Genomic DNA, 19,948 nt, shown 5'->3' on the forward strand with positions numbered 1-19,948 from the left:
GCGCCCCACCGAGAATGAACCACATTATAGTGACCACGAGGAGGTTACCCCATGTGACTCTACCCTCCCTAGCAACCGGGCCAATTTGGTTGCTTAGGAGACCTGGCTGGAGTCACTCAGCACACCCTGGGATTCGAACTAGTGAACTAGCGAACTCCAGGGGTGCGAATGCACTCGTTTGAATTCCTACAACGCTGGACATCGTTTCCATCTAATACGTGACAGTTACTTGCTTCTGTCACACACAACAGCTTCCTATCATGTTTACACACTCTACTGATTGGTTAAGTTTAGACAAGGGGTTTGGGTAAGGGCATAATATTAATAAGTATGTCCTTAACACCTCGCGCTTACTTCCGCATTAGACATCCAGGCATTTACCCGTGATGAAGTCGTATGAGTTTATGTGAACAACATCGTGCCAGACCATACGAAATAGCCAACTCGTAAATTATGTACAAATTTTCATGAGATCGGGTTGTTCTTCTGACTTCCTGTTTTTCGCACTTGCAGGCCAAAAACATTGCAAACCTGCAATCGGCGATATGCAAGCAAAGAAAGGGTGTCATGAACAACAAAACTGATTGACCATGTAGAATCAGTCTGTATGTGTAAAATAAACTACTGAAAACATGTAAATGACTTGTGTAATCAGATATACACTGTTTGTTGCACACACACTTTTGGCATGAATTTCTCACTGAAAAGAGTTTTGCAAGTGCGAGGAGGAAGGAGGGTCTACCTGTTTCTAGTAACCAATCAAATGAGGTTATCCTTGACCAGTTTACTCTGACCTGATTGGTTTAATAGCATGACAGACAGCTTGCAGTAGTTTATTTTACACATACAGACTGATTCTACATGGCCGATCAGTTTTGTTGTTCATGACACCCTTTCTTTTCTTGCATATCGCCGATTGCATGTTTGCAATGTTTTTGGCCGTGTTTAGGTGCACAAACTGTGCCAAAAGTGTAGAAGAATACGGACCACATTTACTTTGTGTTAATATGCAATTACAGATTCACAACACATGAATTACACTTATGCAAAGCATTAAAGTATTGCTAATATTTTTTCCTACGCTTGCAACTTGATTTACACCTTTACAAAACGTTCCGTGTGCATGCAAAACAAATTTCGCTTGCAGTTTGATTTACGCTTTCACAAATCTCACCCTGCGCATGCAAATCATTTAGGCACTATTTTACCTTCATACTGAAAACCCTAATAAGTTGACTCTACTCAAGCAATTGAGTAAACTCATTCCCTCAATCAAATTGAGTAATGGCGTCTCCAAATCTTGCGTAATTAAGTTCACTTAACTATTTAAGTAAAGGTGACTAGATACAAGTAGACTTAACTCAGATTTGCTATTTAAATGTCGTTTCAACCTAATAATTTTAATTGTATGGACTCAAAATTAGGTCATGCAATAACACATCTTAACTTTAGTTGCACATGCACAAGTAGAACTGAGATAGTGTTAACAGGGTCCAACTTGTACTCTATAGTTTGAGTTATTAACACTTAAAATCTTATGTTTTTTTGTTTTTTATTTGTATTTCTCCTAAGGAACTTGAAATAGATTCACATGAATTCTGACCTCACATTGAAGTCAGATTGCAAAAAATCAGACACGTATCAGATTTATTTCCACATATCAAAGTGCCCCATATTTGAATTGAAAATATCAGATTGAATGTGATTTTTGCTGTTGACACTGACATCCAAAAACAGATCCGTTCAACTGCAGTGTGATCACAGCCACAGTCTGCAGGATAAAGAACTTCAATCGCACACATTGAAGAATCACATGAAATTTGCTCTGTCTTTAGATAATGATTAACTCCAAAGAGATATCCTCTTAATCAGGGTGCGGTTTAGCCAAAACAGATCCATGTTGATGTTTACACACCTCTTGCACACACACACACACACACACTTTCGGTCTGCATATGGTCTTCACAAGACTGTATAACTTTGAGAAGTTCTTGAGATGGACTTCTCTTTCCGTCCTTTGTGTTGGGAATGGTTTTCAAGAGGTCTGGTGAATCTTTAACATAAGGAGGAAGCGGTTCTGTGTTTATACTTCTCATTGGACGCAAGTATGTTGTTTATTTACAATGATACTGTATATCATAAATAGATTACCTTTCCTTTCACTGGTATAGTGCACTTTATTTTCATTCCACTTGGAATGATTTTGTATATTAGCATGTTTTGTTGTCCTGCTCGTCCATAAAGTCGATTTTATTCTTAAACGAATAGTTCATCCAAAAGTGAAACTTCTATCATCATTTACTCACCCTCATGTTGTTCCAAACCCGTATGACTTTCTTTCTTCTGTTTGTGGTCCACTGTATTTGAACTAACCTCCCATCTTCTGTCCTGTTGCAGTGTGTGTGTGTGTGACCCGGCTCACTTCACACCCCTGTGTGTTGGCGTTGCGGGTGGCGCAGTGAAGAGCTCGCGGCTCCTGGCATGGGCAGTGTAGGGAGCGGCGCGTCAAGTCAACGGCCCATCACCATGCGCAGCGTGGGCACCCGCACGACTCCTAATGGCCCACTTGCAGCCGCACCGCCTCCAAACTCCGCCCGTCGACGACTGGACGACCGCAGCTTTAGCGCCGACCGCATCCCCCAGCCCAGCACTAAGGCGAAGGGTGTCTCCGCTGACGAACACAGCTACAATGCCGAGAGAGCTTACCACGGCAACGCTCGCAATCACACGGACTCCGAACGCACCGCGCCTCACAACGCTAACCGCCAGCAAACGGTTAATGGCGAGAGGCTGGTGTCAAACGCTGTGTTCACCAACGGCGGGTCACGGAGGGAAGGTCACCGGCGCGGAGAGAGTCTGGACTTGTGCGGTAACAACATCGTGCTTAATAACAACAAAAACGGCAGTCATCAAATTCCACCACCGCACAAAGAGAAGAGCAAAACCAAACCTGATAATCAAAACCCACCCAACATCCTGCCGGTGTCTGGGAAACTGGAGCATGTACAGGTACAAAAAGTACGGGAGTTTTTAAAAAAAAAGTATGTTGTTGCTAGGGGGCCTGGGTAGCTCAGCAAGTATTGACGCTGACTACCACCCCTGGAGTCGCGAGTTAAATCCAGGGTGTGCTGAGTGACTCCAGCCAGGTCTCCTAAGCAGCCAAATTGGCCCGGTTGCTAGGGAGGGTAGAGTCACATGGGGTAACCTCCTCGTGGTCGCGATTAGTGGTTCTCGCTCTCAGTGGGGCGTGTGGTAAGTTGTGCGTGGATCGTGGAGAGTAGCATGAGCCTCCACATGCTGTGAGTCTCCGCGGTGTCATGCACAATGAGCCACGTGATAAGATGCGCGTATTGATGGTCTCAGAAGCGGAGGCAACTGAGACATGTCCACCGCCACCCAGACTGAGGTGAGTAACCGCGCCACCAGGAGGACCTGCTAAGTAGTGGGAATTGGGCATTCCAAATTGGGAGAGAAAAAAAAAAGGATATTGTTACTAACAAGTTGCTATATAAGGACTACAGTGGTTTTTCGTGTCGTCAGCCACATACAGTCACATGCTTGTGGTAGTTGTAGTTCTTATCTAGCAACTTGTTAACAACATACTTTTTTAAACACATGACAGCTTCAAAATTAACGTATGACGCATGATCATGTGTGTGTAATTTATGTCATAGAACAAAACAAGCGGCATAAAAGTGCAACTCCTATCTACTTGAATGGGGGGAAAGACCGAAATCTCCAAAGCGGTTTGTCAATCAAAGAACATATTTCAAATCAGTCGTAAAATCTGACAACAATGGTATAATAAATTGTGCTTCTTTAGCTCAGATCAAGCTTCTCGAGTTGACTGAAATGCGATGTCTGTGTCTAAAAGGTGATTGGCTGTTTAACCTGTAAGGCAGTACTTCTTATTCTACATCCGCCATATTGGACATTCCAATTTCTCTCATTCATTTTAATACAGGTGCTCCATCTCTGGCTAAATATTCTCTGGTGGCGCTCAGTGTCGTGGAATAATTTCAAAGCCCCCAAAGTCATAGCTGGGCACCGTCAATGGTAGGCGAACAGCGGCAGCGGTGTTCGTATATTCATATAAAGCAATGGTTTTGAATTTTAGGATGCTATATGTTGTCTGATGCATTTAGTGTGCAACTCCTTTAGATTCCAAGGGTTGTAAAGTCCCGGGTATACTTCGTTTTCCTGCGTTCCAGATTGGATTGTGCCTGGCCGATCACGTTGCCTTTCAAAGTATACGAATACGAATGTGTTTGATGTATGCGCACTACGACTGCTTTGTGATAGTCTTTTAGTACAGTCAATGGCAGTCGTGTGCGCCGATGATGCGCACAGACGGGGACTGTCCGCTTGTTGAGAAAAGATTGTAAGTGAAGAGCATTGGACAAGTGTATATTGCCAATAAAATGGGTTCAGTTAATTCTTTGTTGACTATGCGAAATATTACTCTCATAAAGTATACTGTTCACTACAGAGCCCCTTAGAGGACAGGGAGGAAAATACATTTCTGAAATAGTTTTGCATTCCCTCACAATACGTTTTTCTTTCCCTCACAATTATTTTGGGTTCTCTCACAATAGCTTAATCCATCCCATTTACCATGGTTTTACTATAGTAACCATATTTAATGGTATTTGTAATAAAACCATTGTAATAATACAGGAAAACCATAACTATGGTATGTTGTAAGTAATTAAAGTTTTTGACTCTACAGACCAACGACTCTCTGGTGCGTCCATCAGCCTTCAAACCTGTGGTGCCCAAGAGCTTTCACTCCATGCAGAACCTGGTGTGCCCCCTTCAGACCAGCTCAGGGATGGGCGGGGGTCCGGGCAGCAGTGGCAGTGGAGGCAGCGGAGGAGAGAAGGGGGTCCAGAGCGCTTCTGGAGCCCAGTGGGAGCAGGACAGTCCCAGCAGCCGAGGGACGCATACGGGCGCGACCAGACCCGGGCAGGGCAGTCTGTCCGATTCCGGGCGGAACTCCCTCACCAGTCTGCCCACCTACACCGGGTCAGGTTATGGACCTCCGCCTGTGCTCGGCCCGCTCAGTGCCTCCACCAGCCACATCAACCGGCTAGGCACCGTCGCCCTGGAGAAACTCGACAAGCCGGGTTACCAGAATGGGCTGAGTGCGTCCGACAGCGGCCGCTCCTCCTCAGGCAAGAGTTCTTCATCGTATCAACGCCTCAGTCACCTGAGCGACGCTCCTGCACCTCTGAGACCTTCTCCTTCCTCGGATGATGTCATACAAGATCTGGAAGACCGTCTGTGGGAGAGAGAGCAAGAGGTAAGTGGGGTGACAAAACCTTGTTAACAATATCCACAGTTTTCCTGAGCAACCACTGGGCGGCGCCATGATGATTTTAATTGCATGTTTTGTATTTCGCTACTTTTTTGAGAGGTAACTGATGCTTTGACATGCAAATAAGGGGCCGTTTACACCAATCACGTTTTTGCGTCCCTCCCAGTGGCGGTTCTAGAGGGGGGGCCTGGGGCCCAATGTGCCCCCCACCACTCACAGACTCACCCCCTCGTATATCAGACGATATAACACTCGCTCGCGCACCGACATAATTTTGGTGCCACCACAGACTGATCATGGTACCCTGCCTCGTCCCCCCAGTTTAAAATACTGGCACCGCCCCTGGTCCCTACATGCTGTTTCTCAGCTATATTTCAATGTAAACATGCTAAATGGATGTCTTTGTCCATTGCGCCACGTGTCGCTGTGTTTCCAGCGTCTCACACCACCATAGAGGCACCTTGCACCTATAATTTTCACTTAACCTACTGTAGGATGTGGCATTTATTCCATTTTTATTCTTGACTGGTAATATTGTTTAACGAACATAAACTTAACAAATAATAAATGAGGTATATTTGATATATGAGACGAGTCAACTTTAAACTGTACGTTTAACACATTCGTTAAGAGTCTTGTCACAGATTGCCTCTACTCGTCTCGGTCTTGACTCGGATTCAGATGAGCTGGTCTCGACTAAAGCACTGCTAATGAACTAAAATTAGCAGAGCTACTAACTTAAATACATTTTTCAGCAGTGTGACAGCAGTTCAGCTGTTTTCATAATTGAGAAACTTTTCCAGTAACAATCAAGCTTTGTGGCATGAAGGTAAACGTCCCAAAAATGTGTTCTTTCTCTCTCATACTGTATGTAGCATCAGGAAGTCTGATTCATTTAAGTCAATTGATTTGTTTGGATGGTTGGTTCATGTATTTGAACTGGTTCAAAAGAAAAAGATTCACAAATTAAAGGAATATTCCGGGTTCAATACAAGTTAAGCTCAATCAGCAGCATTTGTTGCATAATGTTGATTACCACAGAAAATATTTTCGACTTGTCCCTCTTTTATTTAAAAATGTGGGTTGTAGTGACGCACTTACAATGGAAGTCAATGGGGCCAATCCGTAAACGTTAAAATGCTCACTGTTTCACAAGTATAGACACAAGATGTAAACAATATGCATGTAAACATGAAAATCGCTTGCTAACCTTTTCTGTGTAAAATTATGTCCAATTTTACAACTTTGTTGCCATGACAACGCAATGCCGGTTAACCTTATAAGCAAAATTATCATACTACAATCAGGTAAAATAGAGATTTTATTACATTAATCATGTTGACCTATATAATGTTTATGTCCTGTGTCTATACTTTTGAAACAGTGAGTATTTAAATGTTTATGGTTTGGCCCCATTGACCTCCATTTTAAGTGTCTCACTGTAACCCACATTATTTATTTATTTATTTATTTTTTATCCCCTTTTCTCCCCAATTTGGAATGCCCAATTCCCACTACTTAGTAGGTCCTCGTGGTGGTGCGGTTACTCACCTCAATCCGGGTGGTGGAGGACAAGTCTCAGTTGCCTCCGCTTCTGAGACCGTCAATCCGTGCATCTTATCATGTGACTCGTTGTGCATGACACCGCGGAGACTCACAGCATGTGGAGGCTCATGCTACTCTCCACGATCCACGCACAACCTCGCGCTCCATTGAGAGCGAGAACCACTAATCACAATCACGAGGAGGTTACCCCATGTGACCCTACCCTCCCTAGCAACCGGGCCTATCGATGACTATGAATATACTTACAACAAAACCAACAATGTTACGAAGAACAATACAGGCATACATGATACCCTTGGAACCAATGAACAGTGAACTGAGACATGACATGGACAAAGAACTTCAAAATAAAAAACAAATCAAAACTTGTGACCGGTGTTTTCTAGTTTTTCATTTGTTCGTAGAGTACTTTAATCAGTTCAACTGCTCTGATTGCAAAAATGTATCTGATCGTTATGTATTTTAAAAGATATTGACCCCTAAACAGCTTCAATGTAGCTAGCTACTTTTTATTGGAAGTATAGCTTGCAGTTTCTAGCTACTTTATCTGCTTTTAACTACTTTAAATGATAAGTAGCTTCCCTAACACCGTTTACAATTTACATTTACAAACCTTAATTCGATTGTCCTTCCCTTTAGGACCCCATTGGACTGCTTTCACACTGTTATGTTGTTTCAAATCACAGTACATTTTAAGCAGCTTTGGTCAGCATCAATTAAGCGAATATTTTATTTACTCAACAGAACCATTTTCACCGGGGCAGCAATCCTTTATAGCCATGGTATGGGACAACGGGGCTAAAGGCCGCATTAAATTAGATTTTCTCCCAAAACACTAAAAAGCAACATAAACTACCACAGAACCTTCCTAAACACCTGTTTGTCACTATATAATGCAAAATATTCATGATCCATGAGATAATTTTGTGCATGTCTAAAGTTTGATTTTGAGATAATTTTATCTAATATTTAATCATTTTTTAAATGTTGCAGATTTGTGTAGCTAATGAGAATCCCTGAAATGATGACATTTGTTTTGAGACTAAAAAACGTATTTGTGCTTAACCCTTATGTTGTTTTCCGGTCATTTTAGGGTATGTTTACACGACAACGATGTACTAAAAACGGAAACGTTTTTCCTTTGCTTTTTTGAAAAGTTTTGCGTACAGACGACAGCGTTGTCAAAACGATCCCCATTCACACGGATCTGTGAAAACGACTAAACGACTAAAAACGCTGTATTATGCATACCAGGCCAGTAGTTGGCGATGTAACCTTGTAAAGAAACACTACGGGCTTGCGCACATAAGCATTCTTCCACAGAGCAGTGAATACAAACAATGAAGATGGCGAAAGCATCTAGCAATTTTGTCTGGACGGACGATGAGGTTGCTTTATTACTACAGTCAGTGGCGGATTTAGGCATGGGCAACATGGGCAGTTGCCCAGGGCGGCATCTTGCAGGGGGGCGGCACGAGGCAACCACACAGACACCCAATCCCCACCCCCTTGGGTTACGCTCAAGGCGCCATACAATACCACCAGACATCACGTTTTTGTATGTTTACACGGAGACGACAACGGCATAGTTTTCAAAAACATGCACTTTTAAACCTGTTTTCAAAAGTTTGCATTTTCAGGCCCCAAAATGCCGTTGTCGTGTAAACAAACAGCCAAAACATTGTCATGTAAGCTCCTTAGACACGGATGACTTTTTCTTAATCCAATTGGAAAATAATTCCTTGACTTTGTTAACATATGGTATCTGAAAACACATTTTCTTTTTTTCTTGGTTTTATTTCACTTTATTACACTTGTTGTGTTCCCCGTCAAAAATGACCAACTGTGAATGGATTAGACCACAAAACACAGAAATATTAAGTGTTTAAGGGGAATCACAATCCTTTATATGAGCACATATGTGGATGTGTGTTTGCACACACAAAGTCCTCAGACATGCACGCACGCACACACACTATGTGTGTTGAGCGGCCTTTTGTGCATCGTCTTTCCATGTACACTCTTTGAGGAATATTTAAAGATCTACGTATCATATTATGTTGTATTTGGGCTCGTTTGAATCGGGATAGTCTGCTGTATGTTAAGATACATTAGTGTCCCACCCCTGGAGTTCGGGAGATCGAATCCCAGGGCGTGCTGAGTGACTCCAGCTAGGTCTCCTAAGCAACCAAATTGGCCTGGTTGCTAGGGAGGGTAGAGTCACATGGGGTACCTCCTCGTGGTCGCTATAATGTGGTTCTCGCTCTCGGTGGGGCGCGTGGTGAGTTGTGCGTGGATGCCGTGGAGAATAGCGTGAAGCCTCCACATGCGCTACGTCTCCACGGTAACGCGCTCAACAAGCCACGTGATAAGATGCGTGGATTGACGGTCTCAGACGCGGAGGCAACTGAGATTCGTCCTCTGCCACCCGGATTGAGGTCTCAAATATATTTGCATAAGTTGGCAAATTTTGCCGTATAAATATTGCCCCTATATTTACACGATATCACTATAACCCCTCAAGAGTGGGGTAAAAGGCTACCTCGCCAGTCGCCACCTTTTAAAACAACTCATTTTAATCAAAACAGCCTTCCATTATTGTTTCTTTTCACACAAATGATGTTGCTCAATCAATACTTTTTAAAAATAAATGTATTTTTTTCACTCTTGAATCACTTTGTGACAAGGTGTGCCTTTAGCCCTACTGTACCCTACTCAACAGGCGGAATCAGTTTTTTATGGCCTCCGACATAAGTATTTTTGCAAATATACTTAAAGCTTAGGTATGGAATTTTTTCTGTGTTAAAATACTTTCTCCTATCCCAGTGTAATATGCAGATACAACTATATATAAGCCATTCAAGGTTAATTTTCTCAAAAACTGTAAGCACTGTGTCTCTGTGGCACTATGAAAATTGCTCTGTTTGTTTTGATAGACCCCAACAATGTCACTCAACCAATGGCGTGAGTTGGGGGCGGGACTCTCTCTTTGTTTGACCAATGGCAGGCGAGGGGCGTATTTAGAAATCTGTTTTGAGAGGAAAAAAAGTTTATATTTGCAGTTTCATTTGGTGCCGCTAGTGTCGCAGAAATTACATACTTCAGCTTTAATTATGACTAGTTCCCAAAAATCATTTAAATTGGATGGTTGCACTTTTAACTTTGGACCTTACATTTACTCATTTGGCAGATGCTTTTATCCAAAGTGACTTACAGTGTACTTATTATAGGGACAATCCCCCTGGAGTTAAGTGTCTTGCTCAAGGACACAATAGTGGTGGCTGTGGGGATCGAACCGGCAACCTTATGCTCACCAGTTGTGTGCTTTAGCCCACTACGCCACCACCAGTCCAGACCTAACGTATTGTAATTTCAATTTTCGGACTGATTCGATACATCAATTTAATTCACTCTGATTACGCAGATGATACTGAAAGATGCTGCATTTGAGATTAAACATACCCGATTTGCGCAAAAGCGTAAAAATATACTCACTTCCTACAGTCCCAAGGTTCACAGTCAGGTTTATTTTCACCTGGCCATTGCTATGCTTTAACAGGTGATCCACATGCGGCGTAACCTGGACCAGAGCGAGGCGGCCATCGTGCAGGTGTTTGAGGAGAAGCAGCGCGTTTGGGAGCGCGAGATGGAGGACTTGAGGCAGAACTACGCCGGGCGTCTGCAGCAGGTGTCCCGACGGGCTCAGCGCACACAGCAGGCCCTGCAGGCGCAGATCAGCCGTCTGCAGCAGGACAAACGCAGATTGCAAGACGAGATGACCCTGCTGCTCGCTCAGAGAGAAGAGCTGGAGAAGAAGTGTTTGGACTACAGGAAGGAGCAGGCTGACATCCTGCCCAGACTTGAAGAGACCAAGTGGGAGGTGAGTGGGTAAAAATTAAACCCCTGTGCCAGCTGATTGAACATTACATACTGTATGTAGATGCTCACTGACAGAGCAAGAGTGGCATAAAACTTATCGAAGGCAACAAGGATGTTGTCTCATCATGTCATTTTAAGGACGATTAAAATCACAATTGGAGTTTTGTGACATTCACAGTGTTGGGTAAGTTACTCAATAAAGGTAATCCACTATAAATTACAAATTACTTCTAAAATAAATGTAATCAGATTACTTTATTGATTACTTCATTATTCATGATTACTTCAAATTATAAATAATTTCCAAATTCAGTCTGTTAGTCTGTTTATGCTCATGCGCTCCTGTTGTTATTTCGCCGATCTCCACGTGACAGGGAAGCGGAGAGAAAGTCAGTATGAGCCGTTATGTTACCCCTCTGCCATTCTGAACCGGTGCATGTGTGTGACAGACACTGGCTGAAAAGAGCGAGACCTCAAATACAACATTCGGTAGGTCTGTGACACCCTCAGCCAAAATCAAGTTGTTCTGAACCGGCTAGTAACCGGCTTTTAAAAGAATAATTTTAGACCCATTTGTTGAATGTCCTGCCGGCACGACGTCTCAGAAATAGAAACCATTTTAAAAATAGAAAGCCCTTTCGCTGTCGCTCGTCGTGTGTCGTGACTGGTTAGGACAAAAACTCTGTTTAACATGGAAAAGATTCCTTTTATCGCGTCACGTCTCGCGTCTGGTTAGAACACTGTGTTACACACGCTTCAACTGTCACAGAACAGACATACTGTATATGAGTTCATATTTTGTGTATATATATATATATATATATAAATGTATTAAACATAAATACTATTATTTTAGAAATATGTGTAAACCATATAATGTATTCAAAGGAATATTCCGGGTTCAATACAAGTTAAGCTCAATCGACAGCATTTGTGTCATAATGTCAATAACGTCCCTCCTTTTCTTTTTTTTGACTTTTTCTCCCCTTTTGTCCCCAATTTGGAATGCCCAATTCCCAATGCGCTCAATCCGGGTGGCGGAGGACGAATCTCAACTGCCTCCGCGTCTGAGACCGTCAATCCGTGCATCTTATCACGTGGCTTGTTGAGCGCATTACCATGGAGACATAGCGCATGTGGAGGCTTCACGCTATTCTCCGCGGCATCCACGCACAACTCACCACGTGCCCCACCGAGACGACCACGAGGAGGTTACCCCATGTGAATCTATCCTCCCTAGCAACTGGGCCAATTTGGTTGCTTAGGAGAGCTGGCTGGAGTCAGTCAGCACGCCCTGGATTCGAACTCGCGACTCCAGGGGTGGTAGAATTTGTGCTTTTTTTAAAGAAAAGGAGGGACGGGGGCCTGGGTTGCTCAGCGAGTATTGACGCTGACTATCACCCCTGGAGTCGCGAGTTCAAATCCAGGGTGTGCTGAGTGACTCCAGCCAGGTCTCCTAAGCAACCAAATTGGCCCGGTTGCTAGGGAGGGTAGAGTCACATGGGGTAACCTCCTCGTGGTCGCGATTAGTGGTTCTCGCTCTCAATGGGGCGTGTGGTAAGTTGTGCGTGGATCGTGGAGAGTAGCATGAGCCTCCACATGCTGTGAGTCTCCGCGGTGTCATGCACAACGAGTCATGTGATAAGATGCGCGGATTGACGGTCTCAGAAGCGGAGGCAACTGAGACTTGTCCTCCGCCACCCGGATTGAGGTGAGTAACCGCACCACCATGAGGACCTACTAAGTAGTGGGAATTGGGCATTCCAAATTGGGGAGAAATTGGGATAAAAATAAAAAATAAAAAAAAGTAAGAAAGAGAAAAAGAGGGACGAGCCAAAATGTATTTTTGTTGTAATCAAGATTATGCCACAAATGCTGTCGACTGAGCTTAACCCGGAATATTCCTTTAAAAGTTATAACCTTAATTTAAAATCAGTTACTGTAATCTGATTACAATTATTTAAAATGTACTGCAATACACTACTAAAGTAATTAGATTACAGTAACTAATTACTTTGTAATCTAATTACGCTAAACACTGATTCGCTTTGAGGCTAGTGTGCTTTGAAATGTTGACAAAACTCATTTTAGCATACATATACACATTTAAAATGTAAAATTCCAGATGAACCAAATGTACTGATGGTTCATTTTACACTCACAAAAGTGCTCTAGAATGAGAATGCCCTCCCTCTAATACCACCTGTCTCTGACTAGCATTAGCAAGTAGCAAATCCAAGTTTTATTGAACTATGACATAAACAAATAGCTATTTGCTGTTTAAATTATTTTAGTAATGGGCTCCATATTCTGCAGGAAAATTGAATCAAACATCGTTTAAGCAATGACTTCATTATGTGTGCAATATAGCGAAACAGGGTCCACCCACTTTTTCAGCCGTCTTTGTTACGGAAGTATTTTTCCCATTCATTTTTTTCCATCATAAAAGAGTTGTGCGCCATGAACCAAACCGACCAGCTCCGAGGTGAATCACTACATTACAAACTTTGATTTAATGCACAAAAGGTATTTCACAATCAGACAAAAAGACATATGGTCTGTCCCAAACTGCACTGTTCTGCACTATTCTATGCCAGTCTGTAGTGCAAGTAGTGCGAGTAGTATTTTAACACTGAAAATGCAACAAAAAAGAGGTGTACTGTGAGTCAGGGGCAGATTGGCCATAGGGAGAACCGGGACTTTTCCAGGTAGGCGGGCCGCGAAACGGGGCCGAACGGGCCACGATAAGCTGAAACGGTCTGCAAAACGTATATAGTAGTGGACAGGGAAATCCATGCACCTATGCATCATGCAGACAAAAATGTATGTGAGTATTACTTCAGAAAAGAATGTGCTCTGCAAAGTGTTTCAACCCCAACTTTCTGTTTCATTAGGAAAATACGTCAACACAGGCAAGAAAATTGCATTTGTCAAACCATTTCTTGGGGTCTTTAAGATCTGTGTATGCAAGTGTAGTTACAGCATCCTGGACATCAGACAGATAGGCAGGCAGAAAGATAGATCAGATTTTTGAGACTAAGATGCACTTGTGTGCGTGCACTGCACATTGAATGCACATCCTCTCATCAAATGTTCATCCTGTAGGTGTGTCAGAAGGCTGGTGAGATCTCTCTCCTGAAGCAGCAGCTGCGTGAGAGTCAGGGTGAGGTGAAACAGCGAGCCGGAGAGGTGGTGGCACTGAGAGGCCAGCTGAAAGATCTCAATGCCCAGCTGAGAGAGAGAGAAGAGGCCGAGATCAGCCTGAAAGAGTCCTTCTGTACAAAGACCCTGGAGCTCGAGCGCTGTGAGGCTGAACTACAGACCATGCTGGCGGAGGTACAGACTGGACCCTCATCTCTGTGTTTGAGTGTGTCTGTGTGTCTGTAATCCACAATGAGAGGTTCCCGAGTTTCATTCTGAGATAAGAATGAACATATTTGTCCGTGATGGAAACAACATTTTTTATAATCTTTTCCCACCCACCGTAAAGAAAGAAAACCCGAAATAATGAGGATGCAGCAAATGTAACATCTTTGGAATGTTGCCACTCAATAATGTTGCAAAGATCACACAAACAAAATGGAATATCACTGTTATGGTTTTAATAAATCCCCTTTCATTAAAATTACTTAATGTATGGGTAGGTGACATTAACCCTTAAATGCATGGGTGTTTTCACTAAACATTATTACATACTCTGGTCTTTAGCGACTCATATCTATCACAAATGGATCTACAAAATGCCTAGACTGTGCCAAACTATCAAAACATTTTCAATTTGAAAATAATTTAATAGAATATATTTTGAAGTTTTATTTTTCATATATCAAAGAGATGATGCAACAAATGTAGAACAGGATTCATTTCTTCCACGTTGAAATTTCATGAGACGCAACAGGCCGTTAAACACATATTGAGCTACACGTAATCTACACATGTGTATTTTCTCAGGCACATTTTGAGTCAAAATAGATGCACAACTTTCAGTAGTACACCCAAATGACAAAAGCCAAATCGTACATAAACTTGCTATAGTTTACTTCCATGTTGCATCACATCAGTCACTGAAACACCAGCGCCACCTTGTGTTAGAAACAGCAGGTATAACATGTATGTGTACACGCATATGAGATACTGATAATTCAACATTAGCTATGTTACCATCGGCGTTTTTTTATGCGCATTTTGGGATATCGCATAAAAACTGCTGCATGGAAACACCAAAATGCGCATAAAAAAATGATATGCTCGTTTGAGGTGGATAAATATTTTTATTCGATAAGAAGAAATGCGCATAAACTATGATGGAAACACATTTACCGAATAAACTCTTATTGAATTTGTTAGGAATAAAAGATGTGCATCAAAAAGGTCATGTGACTGAATAACTCGTTCATTACTGGACGAACCTGCGGGCCAATCATCACATCTGACATGTTGTCATCCTGAAATAACGCCGTCTAGAAAATCCAAAGCCTACAAAGAGTTTGCAGAGCAAATAAGTCGAAAACAAACTTGAACTGTATGAAACAGAAGGTTTATTGACACTTTTGAAAAGTACCTTATAGATCCGCACGGTGTAGTCATAAGGATGGATGAACACACATGCTGTCGCTCCCAAACATGAGACAAAGTTCTTTACAGTGTTTTGTCTGCGTGCTCTAAACCGCCATTATTTTATTAATAAAACACTCACAGTGGCTACAATTTCTCCGGAAGGGACGATTTCATCTTTTTGAACACCTTTGGATGGAAAAGAAAGAAATATATATCCTGTGACTTTTATAGATATGAAATAATCATAAAAATATGATTTATGGAAGCGCAATAAAAGTGACACTATTACATATCTCGGGTCGTTAATGACCTTACACACTTTTGGTAATTAAGCAGTTATAAAAATAAATATAGCTGCAAGCAGTGATACCGGGGTCAAGCCAATTATCGGCACCATGAGCAGCAAAAGAAGCTTTGTGACATGTTTTCGGTTAGAGTCCGATGAACAGTGTATGAGGAGTTAGAAAAAGTAAACTTTCAATCATGAAAACCCATTTATTTTAAAAATAACTAAAAATAGCTACATCTTTGAATTTTGGTCCTGTATGTGGCGCTGTTCTGAAACTGCTCAGGTAGTATCTGGGCATGATGGTTATCATGCAGGAAAGCGTTCAAGGGTTATAAGCCAAAATAGCCATTTTTCTATGTCCTGACCAGGAGGGGGCAGTGCGCTAAAACGCTGTAGGTAATCTCAGGGCCTAATGGTGATGACACGTACCAAGTTTCGTCCCAATCCCTCACAGCGTTGCGGAGATACAGCCTCAAGTTCAATTTTGCGCGTTCTTCATCGAATTCGTTGAAGCGCCATTCGAAAACGGTATGGTTTATCAAAATTTTGTGAATCACTTTTTGTCGTGAGTGGCTCTAGATGATGCAGGCCAATTTTTGTGCAAATTGGACAAACAGTCTAGGAGGAGTTCGAAAAAGTAGGTTTTCAAAACATTTAAAAATTGCGGACAGGAAGTTTGCTCGATCATGACATAATTGGTATCATTGTTCTCGGCATGAATCATGGAATCCATCAAGAACAGTCTCATGACAGTAGGCAAAAGGAGTCAATAGCTATTAGCATTTTTAGAAATAGCATTATAATTTTTTGCCACAAGGTGGCACTGTCCCGAAACTTTTTCAGTCCCTTCAGAGCATGGTGCCAAAGACACATCAAGAGTTTCGTAACGATACGCCAAGTCGTTCATGAAATACAGCATTTTATGACTAAATTCAAAATGGCCGACATAGGAATTTTTCATATCGTTGGACTCACTATACCCCACTGAATCTAATGAGACCAATTTGATAATTTTATGACAAACTGTTCAGAAGTTATAAGCAAAAATTAGCTTTTTTCATATTTCATGACCACTAGGTGGCATTGTTCCAAAACTGAGCAGGCACCCTCGAGTCATGGTGCCTATGACAAATAATAAGTTTGGTATGAATACGCTAAAGCGTTACAGAGATATACCCTCAAGTCCATTTTGGCGTTCTCTTCGTCAAATTCGTTGAAGCGCCATTCGAAAACGGTATGGTTTATCAACATTCTGTGAATAACTTCTTGTCACGAGTGGCTCTAGATGATGCAGGCCAATTTTCGTGCAAATCGGACAAACAGCCTAAGACGAGTTCAAAAAAGTACGTTTTTCAGAAAATTCAAAATGGCGGAAACATTGTCATGACGTGTTGAGCCAAGGAATCAGAGGAGAAAAGAATTTCGTTTCTAGGACTCACGGTTCAAAATTTATTAACATAAACATGAGTGCAAATTTGGGCAGTTGGTGGCGCTAGAGGGTTTGAGGTAGACACGCCAAATTTGCTGTGGTAACAGATCAGACTATCCTCTATCTGTGTGCCAAATTTCATAACTTTCCCACAGTGGTTCTATGGGCTGCCATAGACTCGAGCGGAAGAAGAATAATAAGAAAACTAACGAAAACAATAGGGGTCTTTGACTCCCCTTTTTTTTGTTACACTTTTATAGAAGAGAAAGGTTGAGGAGTATGAAAGAGGTGTGGGCAAAACTCAAAAAAATTAATGAGGTCCCATGTCACTAAAGACACGAGGGATGCATTAAAGGGTTAAATATTTTGGGGAAGTTGACATGTCCTGTGGTTTGACATTTTATACTCCATCTGAACTATTTTAAAAAGCATTTTGCTCATTGTTTTATAATTATTATGCATGCAGCTTGTGTGACCCATGTTAATTGAGAGACTACTTGGAATATTTGTGATTAAAAATGGTGAAAAACTTAAAAGAGATGGTGAATGGTTACAGGATTTGAGATTTGAGACAGTTTCCCTTTGCACATGTTGATTAAAAAAAGTCCATTACATAGACAATACACATAACTTAGTTGCTTTGTTTTAAGTAAAAATGGTGGATTATCACATTTACCTGAATGGTACTTTACTTTTTAACTTAACACAACATTGTTGAGTAAAATGTAGCTTAAACATTTTTAAAAAGTTACAACTTTTTTCAAAGTTCAGTGAATCCAGAGTGTGGAACATACAAGTTTAACTCTATCCACAGCATTATGTCGATTATGACAGAAAATAATTTTCATTTATCCCTCAGTTTGTAAAAAAGAAACACTCACTTAACACATTTAATGGAAGTTTGAGGAAGTGTTTAAAAGCGGAAATGTTAAGTACAAGTGCTTAAAGGAATAGTGCACCCAAAAAAGAGAATTCTATCATCATTTACTCACCCTCATGTTGATTCAAACCTTGTTTGAACACAAAAGTCAAGGAGTCATTCATATTTGGGTGAAATATGCCTTTTAGTTTGACATCCTGAGTGCTAAAACAACATTTTCAGCTTAAGCTTCTCCTTTCACTGATGCTTTGTTGAAAAAGAAACACAAATAAACCAAAAACAATTGCCCTATTTTGTTGCCCTAATTGTCCCTCTCACCTTTCTGTCTCTCTCTCTCTCTCTCTGTCTTTCCTATAGGTCACAGTGCTGAGAGATAAACTGAGCGCGTTTGAGACAGAAGTGAGCCGGCTGAAGAAAGCCCTGAGTGAGCTGAGCAGCAGCAGCAGCAGCAGCACCAGTCACGCCAGCGAGCCCAGTTTGGCTGAAATGGGGCAGCTGGTGGTGTCCCGCAGCCGAGAGCGCCTCCTGTCCCCTCTGAGCCCTCCGGAGACGCCCACGTCTCTCCCCGCCCTCCCTCCTCTTGCCCAACTGCCCGCCCTGCCCTCTTCAGACCCGTTGCTGACGCTGCAGAGCGACGACTCCAAGGTCCAGATACAGGAGTCGGGCGACCTGCGGCGGCAGCTGGAGCGTCTGCAGGGCGAGCTGCGTTTGGAGCGGCAGCAGCGGGAGCGACAGACCGTCACCTTTGCGCAAGAACGTCAAACTTGGCAGGACGAGAAGGAGCGGGTGCTGAAGTACCAAGCGCAGCTGCAGCTCAGCTATGTGGAGATGTTGCAGAAGAACCAGGTCCTGGAGGAGCGCGTGGACAAGCTGGGAGCCCAGATCGCCACTCCGTCCCTGGCCTCGCCTGCCTCGCCGCCCCCAGTGACCTCACTGGACGTCCCCACACCCGTTTCCCTGTCTATATCGCTCACCTCCCCCACTCCTCCAGTGGAGGAGAAGAAGCTGCCGGATCTGCACCAACTTGCTCCGCCATGGCCGGTTCCGACTCGACTGGAGAGGATCGAGTCGACGGAGATCTGACTGCGCCAAATGTGAACTCGATGACGCAGTAAAAACCGTAAAGTCCCGATCACACTCGAATTCAGTACAATCCACAAAAAAAAAAAAAAAAAAAATGGTGACTATACAGCTTCTGAGGACTGTCCAAGGATGCCCTGCTTGTTTGGGGCAGGCGTTTGGGTTGAGGGCTGGTTTTTGATTGGTTATGCGCACATGTGTGGCCTTATCAGCAGGTCGAGGGCTAGTTTATTGGGTTAGGGTAGAGGAGCTGGCCCCAAGTCAGTAGCCAAGAGAAAAAATGTGACACTCAGGGGTTAAGGGAACAGGACATTAACAAATCAGATTTTTTATGAGACTGTTTTCACGACAAAAAATAATTTTCTTACCAAGTATTTTTGCCTTGCTTCCCAATAAAAATATATTTGGATATATTCTAAGATATGTAGATATATTATAAAATATTTAGATATTTTTAATATGTTTTGTCTAGTTTTTTAGAGAAATCTAACCAAATTTGGTGGGATTTATGCTTAGAACAAGAATAAAGTTTCTGCCTATGGGGTAAGAAAAAAATCTTGATTTAAAGGGAAAACATGTTTATTTTTCTTAACCTATTGGCAAAAAATTTATTCTTGTTATAAGCATAAATCCCACCAAATTTTGTTCCATTTCTCTGAAAACAAGACTTAATATCTTATGCCATTTCTGCTTCTCAAGTAATTTGTTCTTGTTTTAAGGATGTTTCGATTGACTAGAAAGTGAGACAAAAATACTAAGAAAATTTTGTTAGCGTTCAGCCTGGGAGAGCATTTGCATAAAATAAGGTTTTATCTCTTAGGCACTTAAAAGTAAAGTGTGTAATTTCTGCTCAGCTAGCACGAATTGATGTATTTGCAAAAATAATGACTGTTTTCGAACAGGCATTCCAAAAACGCCCTCTTTCTGACATTGGTTGACATACAGATAGCC

The 19,948-nt window shown here is 42.2% G+C and overlaps 1 protein-coding gene across 1 annotated transcript in view; it reads left to right on the forward strand.

The window, feature by feature from the left end:
- The window catches only part of LOC127433216 (leucine zipper putative tumor suppressor 3), a 21,469-nt gene extending 1,881 nt beyond the window's left edge, over positions 1 to 19,588 (forward strand). The window contains exons 2-6 of the mRNA XM_051684941.1: positions 2,398 to 3,009; positions 4,730 to 5,302; positions 10,443 to 10,763; positions 13,868 to 14,098; positions 18,275 to 19,588. Coding sequence (XP_051540901.1) covers positions 2,482 to 3,009; positions 4,730 to 5,302; positions 10,443 to 10,763; positions 13,868 to 14,098; positions 18,275 to 19,000 — 2,379 coding nt within the window. The 5' untranslated portion in view covers positions 2,398 to 2,481 and the 3' untranslated portion in view covers positions 19,001 to 19,588. The remainder of the gene's footprint in view (positions 1 to 2,397; positions 3,010 to 4,729; positions 5,303 to 10,442; positions 10,764 to 13,867; positions 14,099 to 18,274) is intronic.
- Positions 19,589 to 19,948: the final 360 nt, after the last annotated feature.

This window comes from Myxocyprinus asiaticus, chromosome 4 (assembly GCF_019703515.2).
Source record: "Myxocyprinus asiaticus isolate MX2 ecotype Aquarium Trade chromosome 4, UBuf_Myxa_2, whole genome shotgun sequence".
In the NCBI taxonomy this organism is placed as follows: domain Eukaryota; kingdom Metazoa; phylum Chordata; class Actinopteri; order Cypriniformes; family Catostomidae; genus Myxocyprinus; species Myxocyprinus asiaticus.